The 15,727-nt window shown below is 41.6% G+C and overlaps 1 protein-coding gene across 1 annotated transcript in view; it reads right to left on the minus strand.

Annotated features, from left to right (window-relative positions):
- SYNE2 (spectrin repeat containing nuclear envelope protein 2) overlaps positions 1-7,567 on the minus strand; it is a 154,919-nt gene extending 147,352 nt beyond the window's left edge. The window contains exon 1 of the mRNA XM_054066775.1: positions 7,474-7,567. Coding sequence (XP_053922750.1) covers positions 7,474-7,552 — 79 coding nt within the window. The 5' untranslated portion in view covers positions 7,553-7,567. The remainder of the gene's footprint in view (positions 1-7,473) is intronic.
- Positions 7,568-15,727: the final 8,160 nt, after the last annotated feature.

Here is a 15,727-nt window from a genome sequence, read left to right on the forward strand (position 1 = left end):
TGAAAGACTCAGGGCCATTGTCAGCATCAGATCCACTCTTGAAATTTGGGAAAGTCCGTGCATGAAAATAAGTGCAAATGTGCCACACACACCAATCAACATCGCAATGCTGACAAGGAGGACATAAATAGCATGAGAGATACTGGCTTCATGTCAGCACAGGACCCAACCACACCCTTTGGTTGAATACCAATGCAGAGCCGTTTCAGTTACCTAACAAGAGATTATTCAGGAGCTGCACTCAGTTTTATCAGGCAGGCGAGGCTGGTATTGTTGGCACTTGAAAAGAGACGGAAAGTAAACATTAACCACTCTGTCTGACGCCAGTGACTCTTCCAGCTGTAGCTCTTGCCAAACACACACCACTGCTACTGATACGGAGAACTTGCTATTGGAGTTGGTTACAGAAAGATGGTTGAGATGAGGACATTTGGTCATGTTGTAGTTGAATCTTTCCATATTAATGTGCAGAAGAATTATGCAATGTGGACTTGATACTGCAAGTATTGATTCACATGGGCAGCTCTCGGCCAAACACCTCATCAAGCCAAATGACAAGGTAGTTACTTCACCGCACACACCTAAGAACATCTTACACCCTCCTCAAGCTACAGCCGCTGCCTACTGTGATCCACCAGGCTGCCTTCCAAGCAGCCGCAGCCCCAGCTACCATGTGGCTTATTTTCCTATCCAAATAAATTAAGATAATAAAAAAAAAAACCCTCATTGTGAATCAATAACAAAACTCCATTCCTGCCAGTATCTCCCTGGACTGTAGTGCAGCAGTTATCCTGTTCCATCTGGGCCACACAACACACAGCTCAGTACAGATGTGCTTCTGGCACCGTGGCAGGCAGCTGTATTGCAATTTTCAAGCCAAGAGTGTGTTTTCCCTCCCTTCCCCCTCCCCATTCCCCCCTTCCTTCCCCCCTCCCGCTCAGAAGCGCTAATGATTTAATCAAGCTCTCAAATTCTTATCTCTACCACGTGGTTAATTAATACGGATTTTTATTTTTATGAGGATGAATGGATTCTTTGTTAGGACTTTTTATAGGGCTCTAAGTGACCTTGCTTTTCTCTTGCCCTAGTTTTCAAAATGTCAGTGACCCAGAATAAAAAAGCTATCGAAAAAAACCTGATCATTTCCTCCACTTTGGGACAAAACTCAACAAACCAAAACAGTGGATCAGAGAAAACAAGAAGAGAAGAACTTGCTAATCTGAAAACACCCAAAATCCACCATATTTCATCCTGTGTTTTAGAGCTGATTTTCAGAACAAGTCTCTAGGGCAGAACACGTAGAAGCGGGGTGTCACGTAGGCTAGCCAAAAATCAATACACGCTGCTGGACAATGACTGTTTCATCCAGTAATGAGCTATCAACAAGTGCTACAAACCAGATTAATCATTAAGGGATGGAGCATGGGCACACGGCAGCGACCATGGCAGTGCTGAACTCTCCAAGGAGGGGAGGGCAGGAGCGCCACCAGCCATGGTTTTACTCCCAACCTTCTTTTAACAGCAACACAGAAAAGCCAGCTTAAAATTAATCTCCTCTCTTCTGTTATCTTTTGTGCCTCCCTTCCCAAGGTCGGAGACGGCAGCTCACAGGAAAGCATCATCTTCTCCCTCCACAGGGAGTTGGGGGAAGCAAATTGTGGCAGAACAGATGTAGCCTGTCTGTCCGTGCTCATCAAACTACGTCAACAAACAGCTAAGAGGTTTTCTTGCGTGGCGGGCACCGGCGCTCCACTGTCAGTGAACCATTTACAACTGTGTAGCTTTTTCTTTTTTTTAAATAAAAACAAACCACTTTTTTAAACAATTATTTGACAATAATGAGCACAAGCCTATCTGTTGTCTTCCCAACTCTGTTTTGTCAGAATTACCTTTCACGTATGATGTCTTTATATCTTCCTTTCACGGTTCAGGTCAGCTGAGGCTGCGTCTACAGCAGCAAGCAGTGCAGCTCAACAGAAGCAGATCAGGAGATGGAAAGAGTTGGTGTTTAGGATGTAGCATACTCGCCATGGGTGCAGGGAAGAAAAGGTGTGTTGGACTAACTCTAGGCTGAGTGCCCACAAACAGCCACAGTACCTTCTTGGAGCATTCATTTCACTTTCATCCAAAATAATCACTTCCACGCTGCCCGACAGCTCAGTAAAAGGAACCAGAGCACAGTCAGCTGCGATAACTGGGAGAGCTCCTTCAAGACACCACTGCTGATAAGAACTAAAACATGAGGCAGGTACATGCTGTAAATGATAGGAATTTGCCAATCCAGGGAAAGGGTGAGCAGTTCACCCCGAGCCTTTTGTATAGTCCCTTCCCTTCCAGCCAGTAACAGAGTTTTCTTTTCTGCAGGCAGGAAAGCTGGGGAAAATAGTTATTTCCAGCATTTATGTTCAGCAGCACAGTGTTAAGTAATTAAAAGCACAGTATTTGTTGTAAAGGTTAAGAAGTTTATTCAAAAGCCAACGAAGGATAAGAATATTTCTACAGGACTGGGTCTTCTGAAATCTAAATATCGCATAAATATTAACTACTACCCTGTCTGCCCAGTAAGTGGCAACTTTACTTTCTACACTACTCCTTTCAATCAACTTTTCCTCCTGGTTTTCTGAAATACTTTTATTCTCCTTATTGCCAGGATCCTGGAGCAGCTCTAAACCAGCACAGCCTTCACTGCCACAACAGCCCAGGAAGTGCGGCACCACAGTACTTAGGGGCACAGACAAAGGCTGCAGGTTAAATCCTTAAGGGTACTAAGTCACATCATTTAGATATCAGCATACTTTTTTAAAGATAAGAGCTTAATTGGCTTTTATAACATTTTAGAGAAAACCCACAGTGAAGCAGGGATGAACCCTATGTTCCCTATGCAGGTGCCCCAGAAGCTATCCATGCCTTCAGCATTTTAGTGACAGTTTTTAACCAGTTGTGCATCTGATAATGCCTTTAACAAACTGAAATTTATCTAGCAGGGAACACATTTATGCAACTAGACAATCCATTCTTTTTGATTAGGCATAAGAAACAGACAAAAATACTCATGACTGATTTTTTTATAGGCAGTCTCATGTTTCAGTTGCCTCTCCAGTGCCGTCAGCCCCGTCACATGCCACAAAGCCATGGCCATGCAGTTACAAAAACTGCAGACCAGCTCCTCACTGGGCAGCAAGCAGCATAAACAGGGCATAAATTTCATTGCAGCTCCTATGGGAGCTCTTCCATCTGTAAAAGTCATCCTTGAAAAATCATAATAAACGATTAATGGACTTTTTCAATCATTCTGGTAAAGAAAACAAAAAAGTGTAGCTGTAGTAACACTCTGGCCCCAACAGATGAGGCGTACAACTAGGACAAAAAAAAATTGCTGGGTAAGAATTAGTAATCTACCTGAACTCGGGATGAATTAAGCAAGTCTCAGAGAGATATCCTCCTTTACTACAAACTGCACAATAAAAATCTATCCACACACATCAGCGTATTTTCTATTTTAGTTGAAATCATTCATAAAGGATTAGACATAACTGCATCAAAACAGCATAATTCATTTATATCATTCAACTCTTCAAAAACAGTCTTAACAGCCACATTCGTATATGCTCATCCTTAGGGTTACAGTCATAAACAGGAATATGCACAGGGATATGTAAGCAGAGCCAAAAATTACGACTACTGTAGTTAATTAGTGAAAGAATAAGTACATGCCTCAAACTCCGAGAGGTAAAACACACTCTCTTGTGTTTGAAATAGCTCAGAAGGCATGTAAAGAAAAGGGAAAAGAGAGTTCTGCACAGACTTGGTAGGAAATGTCACACACAAGGTCTGTTTGCTGCCCTAGAGAAGTAAGGGGAAGGATTCATGAATGAGAAGAAAAGTGGAGGTTGGATCCTCCCACAGGTAAACAGATTCACATCCCAAAAGTAAAAAAAAAAAACTTCTGGCTCCAGAGCATCACAATTCCTGTTCAATTTCTGCAGTAGCCATCCATTCCGCAAGCAGCTGCTCATTCCTCTCGCTGCAATCCTGCACTTGGGCTCATCCACAGAGAGTAGTGAGATCTCCAACAGTTGCACAAACATTGCCACGAAGTCCTTCTCTTACCAAAGAAGGGGAGATGGAAAGGGACAACTCTTCACAGTGGGCAACAACTGGTTGGGACAACTCTCTGCAGGGAGCCCCGAGTGCCTGGCAAGAGCCTCGCTGATGTTCAAAGGCTGTGAAGAGCTCAGTGTGTGCCAGGGGGAAAGGACCAGCAGCATCTGCCAGACTGCTCACTGCCATCTGCTTGGGGCTTCCTGCGCAGAATTGTCCCCATGTTGGCAGTGGAGAATTGTCCTAGACCCAAGAGGTGCTGGAGGAAAGGGCACAGACAATTTTGATCTTAATCTGGTCTAGTTTTATTATAACATTTCAAGTAGAGGGAACAGGAAAGAAGGAGCCCGAGCGCTCACATCATGCGATCTCATAGCATTTTCAATTTTATTGGCAGGGAAGGTGGTAACTATTACTCTTTTCTCTGTGGAGATCAGCTTGAAAGCTGGAAATGGTTAAAGAGCAATATATATAAATCTAAAAACATACATATTTAAGGGCTTATATTCTTGCAGCTTTTTAGTTCACCCTCATGATTTTGTGACTAGCTTAATTTGAAAATGTCTGAAGGTGGGAACGTTAGAAACAATATTGCTTTCATTTCTTTACTAATTTTCTTCATGCTTTCAGGCTTCATTAAAGATCCTTAAAATATTGAGCTCTAGAGAAAAATACACTGAATACAATAATTACATTTTTACCTATTTTCCAGTGACTTTCTTTTCTGTACCTTCTAGGCCAAACGTTATCAAAGAAAGCAAATGATCACCTTTAAACATTCTTCTAGCTAAAAACCACTAACAGAAAATCCACTAAAGCAGGTTTTTAAAATATTAAGCCACTGGCATTAATTTAATAGGATTTCTATAACAGTTACAGCTATTAAGTAGTAACCTCTTCACTAATGATTTTAAGGAAATTCTTCTTCCCTTTTTCTTTCCAAATCACTGTTTTCCTCACAGAAGACTGTGACTTGAATCACAGTCAAACACACCTATAATGAGTGTTTGGTTTTACACGTGGTAGTGAAGTAAAACAAGGCGAACCATTTTGTAATGTTTTTTATGCATACAACTTCAGAAAGTAATGTACCCTTTAGTTTGGTCATAAAAAGTTCTTCTTGTCCTAATTAACCAGACTAGGCAAGTGCTCTATCACCACTGGATGTCTTTCAGGAAAAAAAACCAAAACGGAAGATTGGATCACAAAGAATTTAAATATAGAATAAAATATGAGCAATCCAGACTAGATCTGACTCCTACTTTTTTCTTCTGCACCCATTACTTATGCCTATGTCCTGTTATGCTCTGTATTATGCAACACTGGACAGATTCTTTGAAGCTATACCTTACCAATCCAAAAAGCAGATCATAACCAGTTTTACATCCATCTTAAGCGACCAAGAAGTAAGTTCTCTCATAGTTACAAGCAGCCATTCCTTGTATCTGAGATTTCTCTAAAACTTCTACAGGAGAACTGATGATTTAAAGTAATCAATGTCTTTGGCTGCAATGCCCATCTCATCCCAAAATTCCTATTATTGAAAAAAAATGTTTCCTTGAGCGATCCTATTATTCTTATTTCATCTTTGCCACCACAGATCTACAGGTAATAATTAATGGTTTTTATACTTCATGTCAGGGAACATCACAACTTCATCACAGCTGTGTCACTATTTGGTTGTTTGACCCAGAGCAGACGCTGCAGCATAAACAGCTCCATACGTACAACATGTCTGTATAATTTGTTGCATCTTTAATCATTACAAAATTGCTTATGTAATGTCTAAGGGATGTCTCTGGATGCTTTACAACAGGCAGGCACATACAGATTGGTCAAAGGTTTGCAGCGTGTTCATTTCAGCGTAATCTAGGAGCTCAAATTACCACAGCAAAGAAATATAGTCATTTCAATTTTAATAAGAAGGGCTCTTTCACTGAGACATTGACCAAAAAGCCCTACTGTTAGTCAACACATAAACACCAATTTGACTCAGAAGAAAACAGCTCAAGTATTATTTCAAACTAAAACCCTATTCTAAAATCACATGTAATTTCATTTCAGTACCCTCTGCCTTAAAGCTAAACAGTGCTTTCCAAACCTTTTTCATGACAACAGTCACCTCAGTCTTTGGTGGAAACACCAAAGGCTGAGTGTGACTGGCACAATAAATGCGTGTCTGACAAGCAGTGCTTGGTGCAACACTCCAACCAGCTCCTGGCTTCCAGGACTTTTTACTTGCTCTGCTGAAAATGTAATACCGAAGCAAAACGGGAGAAAGTTCACCGTTAAAGACGTCTGGCTTTAGACCACTGCTAACACTCACTTGTCAAACCACAAGGCTGCAATGACAACACCAGTGCAAATATGGATCATAAAAGTGACTTGCCAGAATATCCTTTTGCACCACCTGTTTTAAACATATTTTCTCTCAACTAAGCATGATGGTTCATTGCAAGTGGGCTAAAAGGAAATAGCTCTGTAGAAACACAACTTAGTCCATCCATCCTAGAATAACTAGGGTCTAAACACATCAGAAATGGGCTTTCCAGCAGTGCTAGTCCTGTTGCCTGGGTTAGCCTCCGTGATAACCACCATAAATGTCTCCATGAATATGTTTAGAGTAAAATCAGCCTTCCTAGGAAATTCTTATAGAAGAAAACTCAACACATGATTAAGGAAAATCCAGAAAGCCCATCTGAGAGGCCAGCTCTGGCGCACTTACTAGCACTTAGCCATTCAGGTACATGCCATTAAAATGGAACAATTAAAAAACAGTCAGCAAGTGCTTCCTTAACAAGCTCTAACTCATTGCAAGTAAGGATTAAAGACTCTGACCTACAAGAAATTTGTTTGGAAGCCACAAAAATTTTCTGCTTGTTTTGGCCACAAGCTATCTTTCTACACATACAACGGGTATAGCAGCAAGAATAGAAAAACAAATAAAATAAAATAAAATAGTACTGTAGTTAATAGCCTCATTAAGACAGCTTAATGCAATCAACTAATTGTCAGCAAACAGAAAATGAGGAAACTAATGAAATGGTGTAAATGTTCTCATGCTGGTGGTTCCCTTGAAAAGAGGTTACACTAACATCCACAGTGCATAGCAAAGCACAAGAACCACTGAGCACATCTGTACCAAAAAAGGCAACAGCTCTGAAAGCACCACAAGAAAGTACTAAAAGGGCTGTTATCTTTCATTCCACTGCTGAAACATCTCTCATGAAACACAGAAACATCTGCAAAGAAGCACAGACACCAACTATTGTAACACTGGTTTTAACAGGTTTCTCAGAGTTCCCTTCAATTTGTGCACAGTCACAGATTTTTCCAAAAATCTACATTAAAAAGAAAACTACGGTAACTTACCTTGCAGTGATAGACAGAGATCATCTATTTCGGAGGAAGCCTGATCCTCTGTTGATGGAGATGACTGCTGTGATGCCATATTAAATTCTATGGAGATCCTTCAATCAATTTCCAAACTGAAATTATATATATATAAAAAAAAAAAAGAAGAAAATCAGTACAGTTTTACATTAAAATTAATGATAGCAAAGATGTTCAGAGTGTGCAGCATTGAAATACATGTTTTGTTTGGGGTTTCTTCCCTTGGTAGGATGTTTCTTTAGCTCGTAGAAAATGCAGCAAATGTTCCTACTGCGTGAATCCAGGTTTTGGTTCCTTGTCTCTCTTCTAACAGCAGCCAGCAGTACTCTACAACACAAACCATGGATCCCAGTATGTCTTGCTACAAAACCAGAAACTCTAGGATTAAGAAACTTCACACACAGTTGCTTTCTTTGAGAAAGCCATGTTGACAAAGGCTCACAGTGCCTTCTGCAGATTTGTTGCTGCTTCAAAGGCTTTCTTTACATCTTTGTGCTTTTCAGATATGTCCTCCTGTCCAGATAATCGTTGCAGAATGGAAAAAATTAAGGCAGAATCTGCAAAGATTAAGATGAAATGAAAAGCAGCGGTTATTGAAGGAGAATCCTCACAACTGCTGTTTCTGTTTGGTGCCTTTGTTACTCCTCATCCCCCAGGAAGGAGTTTCTCTCTCCAGCACCTCCACCTTCCTCTCACTGGACGCCTCCCCTATCTCTAAAGCAATTTTAATGAACGATTTGCTCTGTCTTCTTTAAAAAGAAGTCTTACGCTGTTTCTGGTACTGCAGTAGCTATATTGTTCAATTTCCCACTGAAAGAAAAACTGGATACACAGACTCATTTTAATCAAGAAGTTAAACAAGTTCAGAAAGAAATAAACCTGAAAAGTAAATAAGAGTTCACTTCAACAAGCTCTGTTCTCTAAATAACTCTAACTTATCAACAGAAGCACTAGGACTTCCACAACTCATATTAGTACCTCATCCACCGAGTATACGTCAAAAGAAAGAGCGTGAAGAGACGAGTAAGAATATACAACATTTTAGATTTCCAGAGAAATTTTTACCTTCAGTCTCCTGAGCATATGAATCACGAGGCAGCCTGTTTCCCTCACTATATACTATTTTTCCTCTCTCCCTGTCTCACTCACTGCACACAAAGGACAACACGAGTTTAATGAGAAGCTATTCAATATTTTGTTTCCCTCACCCTGAACAATGTGTGTCCTTGTGCCTTATCCAAGAGCTGCTCTGACGACAGGATTATTAAGTTCCTCACAAGATTTTCTATGGCACTCATCACCCCGGCATCTGAACGCTTCACAAACATCAATCAAAGCACATTCACGGTATCTACGTGAGATCAGGGGTTATTGACCACACTGAGAATCACAAGATGGCTTGAGTTGCAAGGGGTTTTTAAGATAGTCTGTTCCAATTCTCCTGCCATGGAACATCCTTTTACCAATGACAAGCAAAGGCACAAAGAGGAAAAAAGAGGTTGCTAAGTTGACTCTGCTTTTGTACAGAAATAGAAAACATGAAGTGATTGCCTTTATTAAAGGACACTTGGACTTCCAGCCCTGGACATCTCTCAGTTCTCGGTTCCCAAGCCAGAACTTGGATTCTCAAGTCAGACAGTCAGAACATAAACACGCAGTTAGCTAGCACTGATGGAAATTGGGGGTTAAATGCCAGGGCCAGCATCTCACAGGAACCGAGCACGAGCAAGGGCTGAGCAAGAATCCAGTTCTCCCAGCAGCACTGCCTATACCCAAGGCGATGCAGTCTTTCCTGGGAAACTCCTCCCTTTTTATCTCAAGATCAAGACATACAAAACCAAAGTCTTCAAATGCAAAATGTCAGTTGGCCTTAATATCTTTTAGGTATCACTCTACGGCTTGAATGTGATTTTGTGATTACCACCTTGAAAGCTACTAAGCAGCAAGACCCAAACCAGGGGGTATGTAAGCAAAATCCAAACCACATCATCAGATCTGTTCAGTTTTGCTCCCAGGACAGAAGAAGAGCTAGTTGCGTTCCCTCCACACCGAATGTTCCAGTGGCCAACCAAAGATCTTCAGAGATATTTAAGAAATAGTATATACTGGGCAACAATAAATCCGCAGGTGAAATCAATGAGCCCGCCTGAATGTGAACCTGAGGTTGGTTGCCCGTGTGAAGGAAGAGTGATAGGACTACAAGCACACTTGTACACATCCACCAATGCCACAATAAGCATAACCTAGGAGCAAGGTGTCCCCAAAACTATGTATGTGTTGGTGCTTCTGGACCATGCAGTCAACATCACTGGCAATGCATGCTTTTTTTCTCTTTAATACAAGTTCATTCTCTTTTTTTTCATTTTAATTCAAAATAAATGCTATTTAAGAATTTCCTTTTAAAGGCAGAAAAGCAGCACAAAATCTTCTAACAGTGAAAACACACATATCTGTTAGACTTCAACGCATCCAGAGTTGAGATGGTGACATAGGTGGAGCCTGACTTGCACGATGCTAAAGTCATTGGGAGCATAGTGCAGAGAAAGGGAACAGGATCCGGCCTTAAAATTCCGCTATAATAACAGGAAAATATGCAAGAGTCACAAACAGCACTAATGGAAGTTTCATAAACTAAATGCATTTTCAACCTCTCCATTATTGTTCCTTCTCTGTCCCCACCCCTTGCCAGCTACCGCAACCACTAGGTACAGAGCATTCATTGGCTTTTAAGTGCATGTACTGACCTTCATGTGATGGGACCCCAGCCTCAGTCCAGATCTCTAAGCATGAAAGCAGCTGAAGTTAATAAACCTTTCAGGATTTTAAAGCAGAAAGTATGCTAAGCTTTAAAACATTAATTGACTTTTAATTAAGTTACTCAGTCTATTAATTAATTTACTTCAGTTATGGCACATGACCATAGAACATGTATCAATGAAAAAAGCATATGTGCTTGTTTTCTTTTAAGGTCAAATTAAGGTCTCTTTCCCAAAAGGATGGGATATTTTAAATATATTATTTTAATCCAGAAACCCATTCAACAAATCCACAGTGCAGGTTATAAAAACGCATAGCTAACACAAGATGAATTTATGTCAAAGCTTTCACAACCCTGAAACCCTCCACCCACTCTCTAACACGGCACAGACATTTTTCCTTGCCTCTGATTCCTGCCCTGCTCCAACAGAAGACTCCACAGCTGCTTTGAAAGGGAGACACACACGCTCCTGGCGGGTGCACCTGCAAGGATTAGTACTCTTTCAAAGGTACAAGGTACAGATTGTCTGAGAAAGGATTATACAGGGACAGTATGCTAGTCCCTTTGCCCTCCTCCCCTGAATTGCATTCCAACAAAGCATACTAAGTGTAACCTCTTCATATCAACCTCTGAAGAGTCTAAAACCATGAAGCTATTGGTAAGACTGCTTAGTAGTTCTTTTCAAAAGCACTAGGAACAAAACCTTTTCTACTTTTTCATATTTAAGTCTATTCTTTTGTTTCAGCACAACTCAAGGAATGACAGACCTGAACCAAATCCTTTGTTTCCATGAAACACTGGACAGCTAGGAAATATACGCCCACGGTGTTGAAAGTAAATCAAATGCTTTCAAATGACACCATGCCTTTTCAGTGAGGATAAAAACACAGGTGATGAGAATGACCTTGTCTTCCCTCTTTCTGGAAGGTCTAACACTAACTCAGGAAAGCATTAACTGCTTACACTCTGGGATAACCCATCACGGGGTGGGGGTTGAAACTAGATGATCTTTAAGTATCACAAAGCCAAATAGACTCTCCAGGAACACTGGGACCATGTTTCTAATGGATTTGTTTCCTGTTGATTAACTTACATGAATTGCAGCAGAGCTGTCGTGTGAGCTCACCTGGTCTTAAGCATAAGAGAAGTCACCCAAGAAAGGAGCATTGCGAACGTTCTCCTCAAGAGAAAAGCTTTCTATGGTGTTCTCCAAAGAACTAAATTCTTGACTACCTGGGCTCAACCTGCAGCTCAAATAGCTCAAACATCAACAAAAGTGCTTAGGGACATGGTTTAAGAGAGTATTAGGAATGGTTGGACTCGATGATCCAGTGGGTCCTTTCCAACCTGGTGATTCTATGTTTCCATGATTCTATGAAAAGTTTTTCCTGTTCTAACTGCACTCAAACCCAGGCTTTCCTCTACTGGGTATTGGTACAGTACTTCTTCCCTTACCTGTTCAGATGTTCCCACAACAGGCATCTGAAAACACAGGTGGAAATTAGATCAGCACATTTGTATCCCATAATTTCAACTTAACTTCCTTGCAATCTCACTTCCTTTCCCAAGTTCAGCTGAAAATAGCCAGCAGAGCGAAAAAGAAAAAACAACTGGGTATTAACATACAGACCCAGGAACACTGACAGAGAGAAACCTAAGAGCAGGCAGCAGACTGGAAATATCAAGGAACTAACCTGATAATAATCATACCTCAGCTTTACATTTCATTATCATAAGAACAGACAACACTGATTTAAATACCAAGCCTCCAGTGAGGCTTAAGTCCCAATGAGATCTAAGAGATCCTCTTCTTAAGCAGGGTCTTTATAAGGACATTCTTGTCTCAGAAGAAAGGGGAAAGAAAGTTTCAGATGGATTTAGAGGACTCGTTAGCAATGATTTCATAGCCTTAACGTTAGATCTGATCAGAGTGGTTTGCAAACCTTGTCTTTCAGCTGTTTCAAGTACCAAGCACAGTAAAATTTCATTGTAGGAAAAAATAGCAGTTGTACAGCAAGCTGCTCTATGGTGAAACCGCTGTGATTTTTTCAAAACAATGGATGTAACTACAGTTAAAATGCAAAATGTGCATTTCATTATTTCATAGAATCATAAAGATTGGAAAACAGCTCAAAGATCATCCAGTTCAACCATCAGCCCAATACCAACGTGCCTACGAAACCGTGTCGCAAAGTCCCACATCTACATGTTTTCAAACACCTCCAAAGATGGTGACTCCACCACTTCCCTGGGCAGCCTGCTCTAATGCATCACCACTCCCACGGTAAAGAAATTTTTCCAAATATCCAATCTAAACCTCTCCTGGAGCAGCTTGAGGCCATGGAGATACCTTCTGGGACACTCAATGCAGCATGCCTCTGTCTGCAGCAGGAGTGAAGGAAACCTTTATTTCACCTCCTATAGATGAAGCTTTTCACAAGTGTTTCCTCTCAAACAATGTGCACACTAACTAGGAAGCAAGGCAAACTATCTGGCATGACTTCCATACTGTCCCAGATGCACAGATGTACCCTCAGATCCTTTCCCATGAGCCAGTCTTGAAAAATGATATGGCATGAAACTAGCTCAGATGTGCACTCCTTAGAGCTGAAAGCAGAGCCTTACAGACCATCTCAGCTAGAGGTAGCCGAATGTTATAATCCACTGCTAGTAAACCAAACCTCTGCTTTGTTGGTTTCATAGACACATGGCCCATATTTTCCCAATTATGTTGGCTACATGCTTTCCACTGGTGTTGCAATAGGAACAACAGACATCTTTGCATGGCATCTCCAACCACTTGGTTTTATTTCTCCTCCTTTGAAGCGCCACTGATTATTTATGACCCCCTGGGGACTCAAAGACTTTCCCTCCATAGAGGCCTCTACATGTAAACTAAAGTCTGCTCCTAGCAACAGATTATTATTACTCATGTGTTCAGCCGAGCCAACGTCACAAACAGAAACAGCAGATTTTTATCTTTGGGGAACTAGTCCAAAGGAAGTAGAGCTCCACAATGCAGACTCACTGAAGACTCTTTTCCTTTTTGGTAACAAACAAAGACATCAGTTTATTTTACATCCAGAGAGAAGCAATAACACTTAGAACTGCAAGCCTTGAGCCTTGCAAAATGCTGCTGAGCCACCTTCTTTTGGTAAACGGTTTTTCTGTAAGACTGTCGCTGTCTCCTTGAAAGCAAATCGTTGGAATACAAATCAGGATAATATGACCAAAAGCGTTATCTCTCGAAAGGGATCTGAACAGGCTGGACCACTGGGCTGAGACCAATGGCATGAGGTTTAACAAGGCCAAACGCCGAGTCCTGTACTTGGGGCATAACAACCCTGTGCAGTGCTACAGACTGGGGGAAGAGTGGCTGGAGAGCTGCACGGAGGAGAAGGACCTGGGGGTAATGGTTGACAGTGACTGAACACGAGCCAGCAGTGTGCCCAGGTGGCCAACAAGGCCAATGGCATCTTGGCTTGGATCAGAAACAGTGTGGCCAGCAGGTCCAGGGAGGTTATTCGGCCCCTGTACTCGGCCAACTGAGACCCGCACCTTGAATACTGTGTTCAGTTCTGGGCCCCTCACCACAAGAAGGATGTTGAGGCTCTGGAGTGTGTCCAGAGAAGAGCAACGAAGCTGGTGAGGGGGCTGGAGAACAAGTCTTACGGGGAGAGGCTGAGAGAGCTGGGGTTGTTTAGCCTGGAGAAGAGGAGGCTGAGGGGAGACCTTATTGCTCTCTACAACTACCTGAAAGGAGGTTGTAGAGAGGAGGGAGCTGGGGTCTTCTCCCAAGTGACAGGGGACAGGACAAGGGGGAATGGCCTCAAGCTCCACCATGGGAGGTTCAGGCTGGACATGGGAAAAAAACTTTTCACAGAAAGGGTCATTGGGCACTGCAGAGGCTGCCCAGGGAGATGGTGAAATCACCATCCCTGGTGGTATTTAAAAGGCAGGTAGATAAGGTGCTCAAGGACATGGTTTAGTGGTTGATAGGAATGGTTGGACTCAATGATCCAAGAGGTCTTTTCCAACCTAGTCATTCTATGATTCTATCTCAGAAAATCCTTTATGTTAAGTTCTTTGTTTGTTCTCTCTTCAATATTTTCCTTTCTCCTCTCACTTCCAATGTACACACCCATCTGCTAAGTCAGAGAGGTTCTCACAGAACTGAAGTTTGATGGTCATGCTTTCTCCTCAGCACTTCATTTACAATGGCTTCATCAATTTTTCACCCAATGATGGGTGTGGGGAAGATTTATTTAAATAATGTATTTTACAAGATTTTTAGACCAATCCACTCTCTTTTCTTTAAGTCCTACTCCAGACTGAAGTTCATCCCTTACACTTTTAAAACGCTCACCAACATTGCTCTTGCAGGCAATCTCGGATTGTATACAGGACCATAGCTGGAATAGGATCACACAGCAAACATATTGATCCCCTTCCCTTCACAGCAAAAATCAAGGCAGCACCATTAACAGATCTACCCTGGCTTCCCCGACTTGTAGGGCTGACAACTTCTCCCTGTCTGGCAGGAAAAAATATTTCTCATCATCCAGGAAGCATAAATGCCATTATTTCCTGGAGGAAGGAAAGGACTTCCATTAGGCTTCCATCATTTTGAAGGTGATAGGGAAAAGAGGCTATAGCCTTCTGATCCTACATAATACCCTACAGCAGTCAGATGGGTATCAGACAGTCCTTTAATAAGTGGTATTACAGTATATGACATTAGAGAGGCTCTATGCTGTCTGGGATAAATGCTGAAACAAGTCTGGCATTGGGTCTTCCTAGGCCAGCAGTAGCTGGAAATGAAGGAATCAGAAAAATAACAGCTTGGAAAAGGCTGAACAACTCTGCTGAGAAACAACCAAGCCCAGGGAGCGTGAGATCTGCAGGAGGTACAGAGATGGACGCAAAGCTACATCCATTGCCACAGAAAGAGTCTTGCCTCGTGTGAACTAACAGACTGAAACTACATCCACAAGACTCCTCCAAAGAATAAGACCTATGAGACCAAGACATCTCTTATTAGTTTATTTATGGCAACAGTACATTTTTGTTGTCCAGGGGCTTCCCAGTGATCTATTTATAGTTTTTGAAAACATGCCAGGACAAGCATATGAGTATACAAAAGCCACAGCACTTTTTAAGGCCAGCAAATGTTGCTGGTTTGTCTTTGATTTACACATCAGTAATACTCCTCATTCCAGAAGCACAATGGATCTTCTCATTGCCTTAATCAATTTTAAAAAGTGGTTAGGAAAGTGTCTTCTATGACCTTTTATTTTTCAGGGCGGGGTAATATATCAGCCACCTTGGTACAATTGCACAGTTTGAAAACTGCATTAACTCCATGCTGTTGTTAACACACACAATTGTTTTTTATTAACAGAGCTAATCCTTGTCTGCACGTTCACGAAAGTCGACTGGTGAAGGTGCACAATGCATTTACTTGCCCCCAGAACA

Source organism: Cuculus canorus, chromosome 5 (genome assembly GCF_017976375.1).
Source record: "Cuculus canorus isolate bCucCan1 chromosome 5, bCucCan1.pri, whole genome shotgun sequence".
Taxonomy (NCBI): domain Eukaryota; kingdom Metazoa; phylum Chordata; class Aves; order Cuculiformes; family Cuculidae; genus Cuculus; species Cuculus canorus.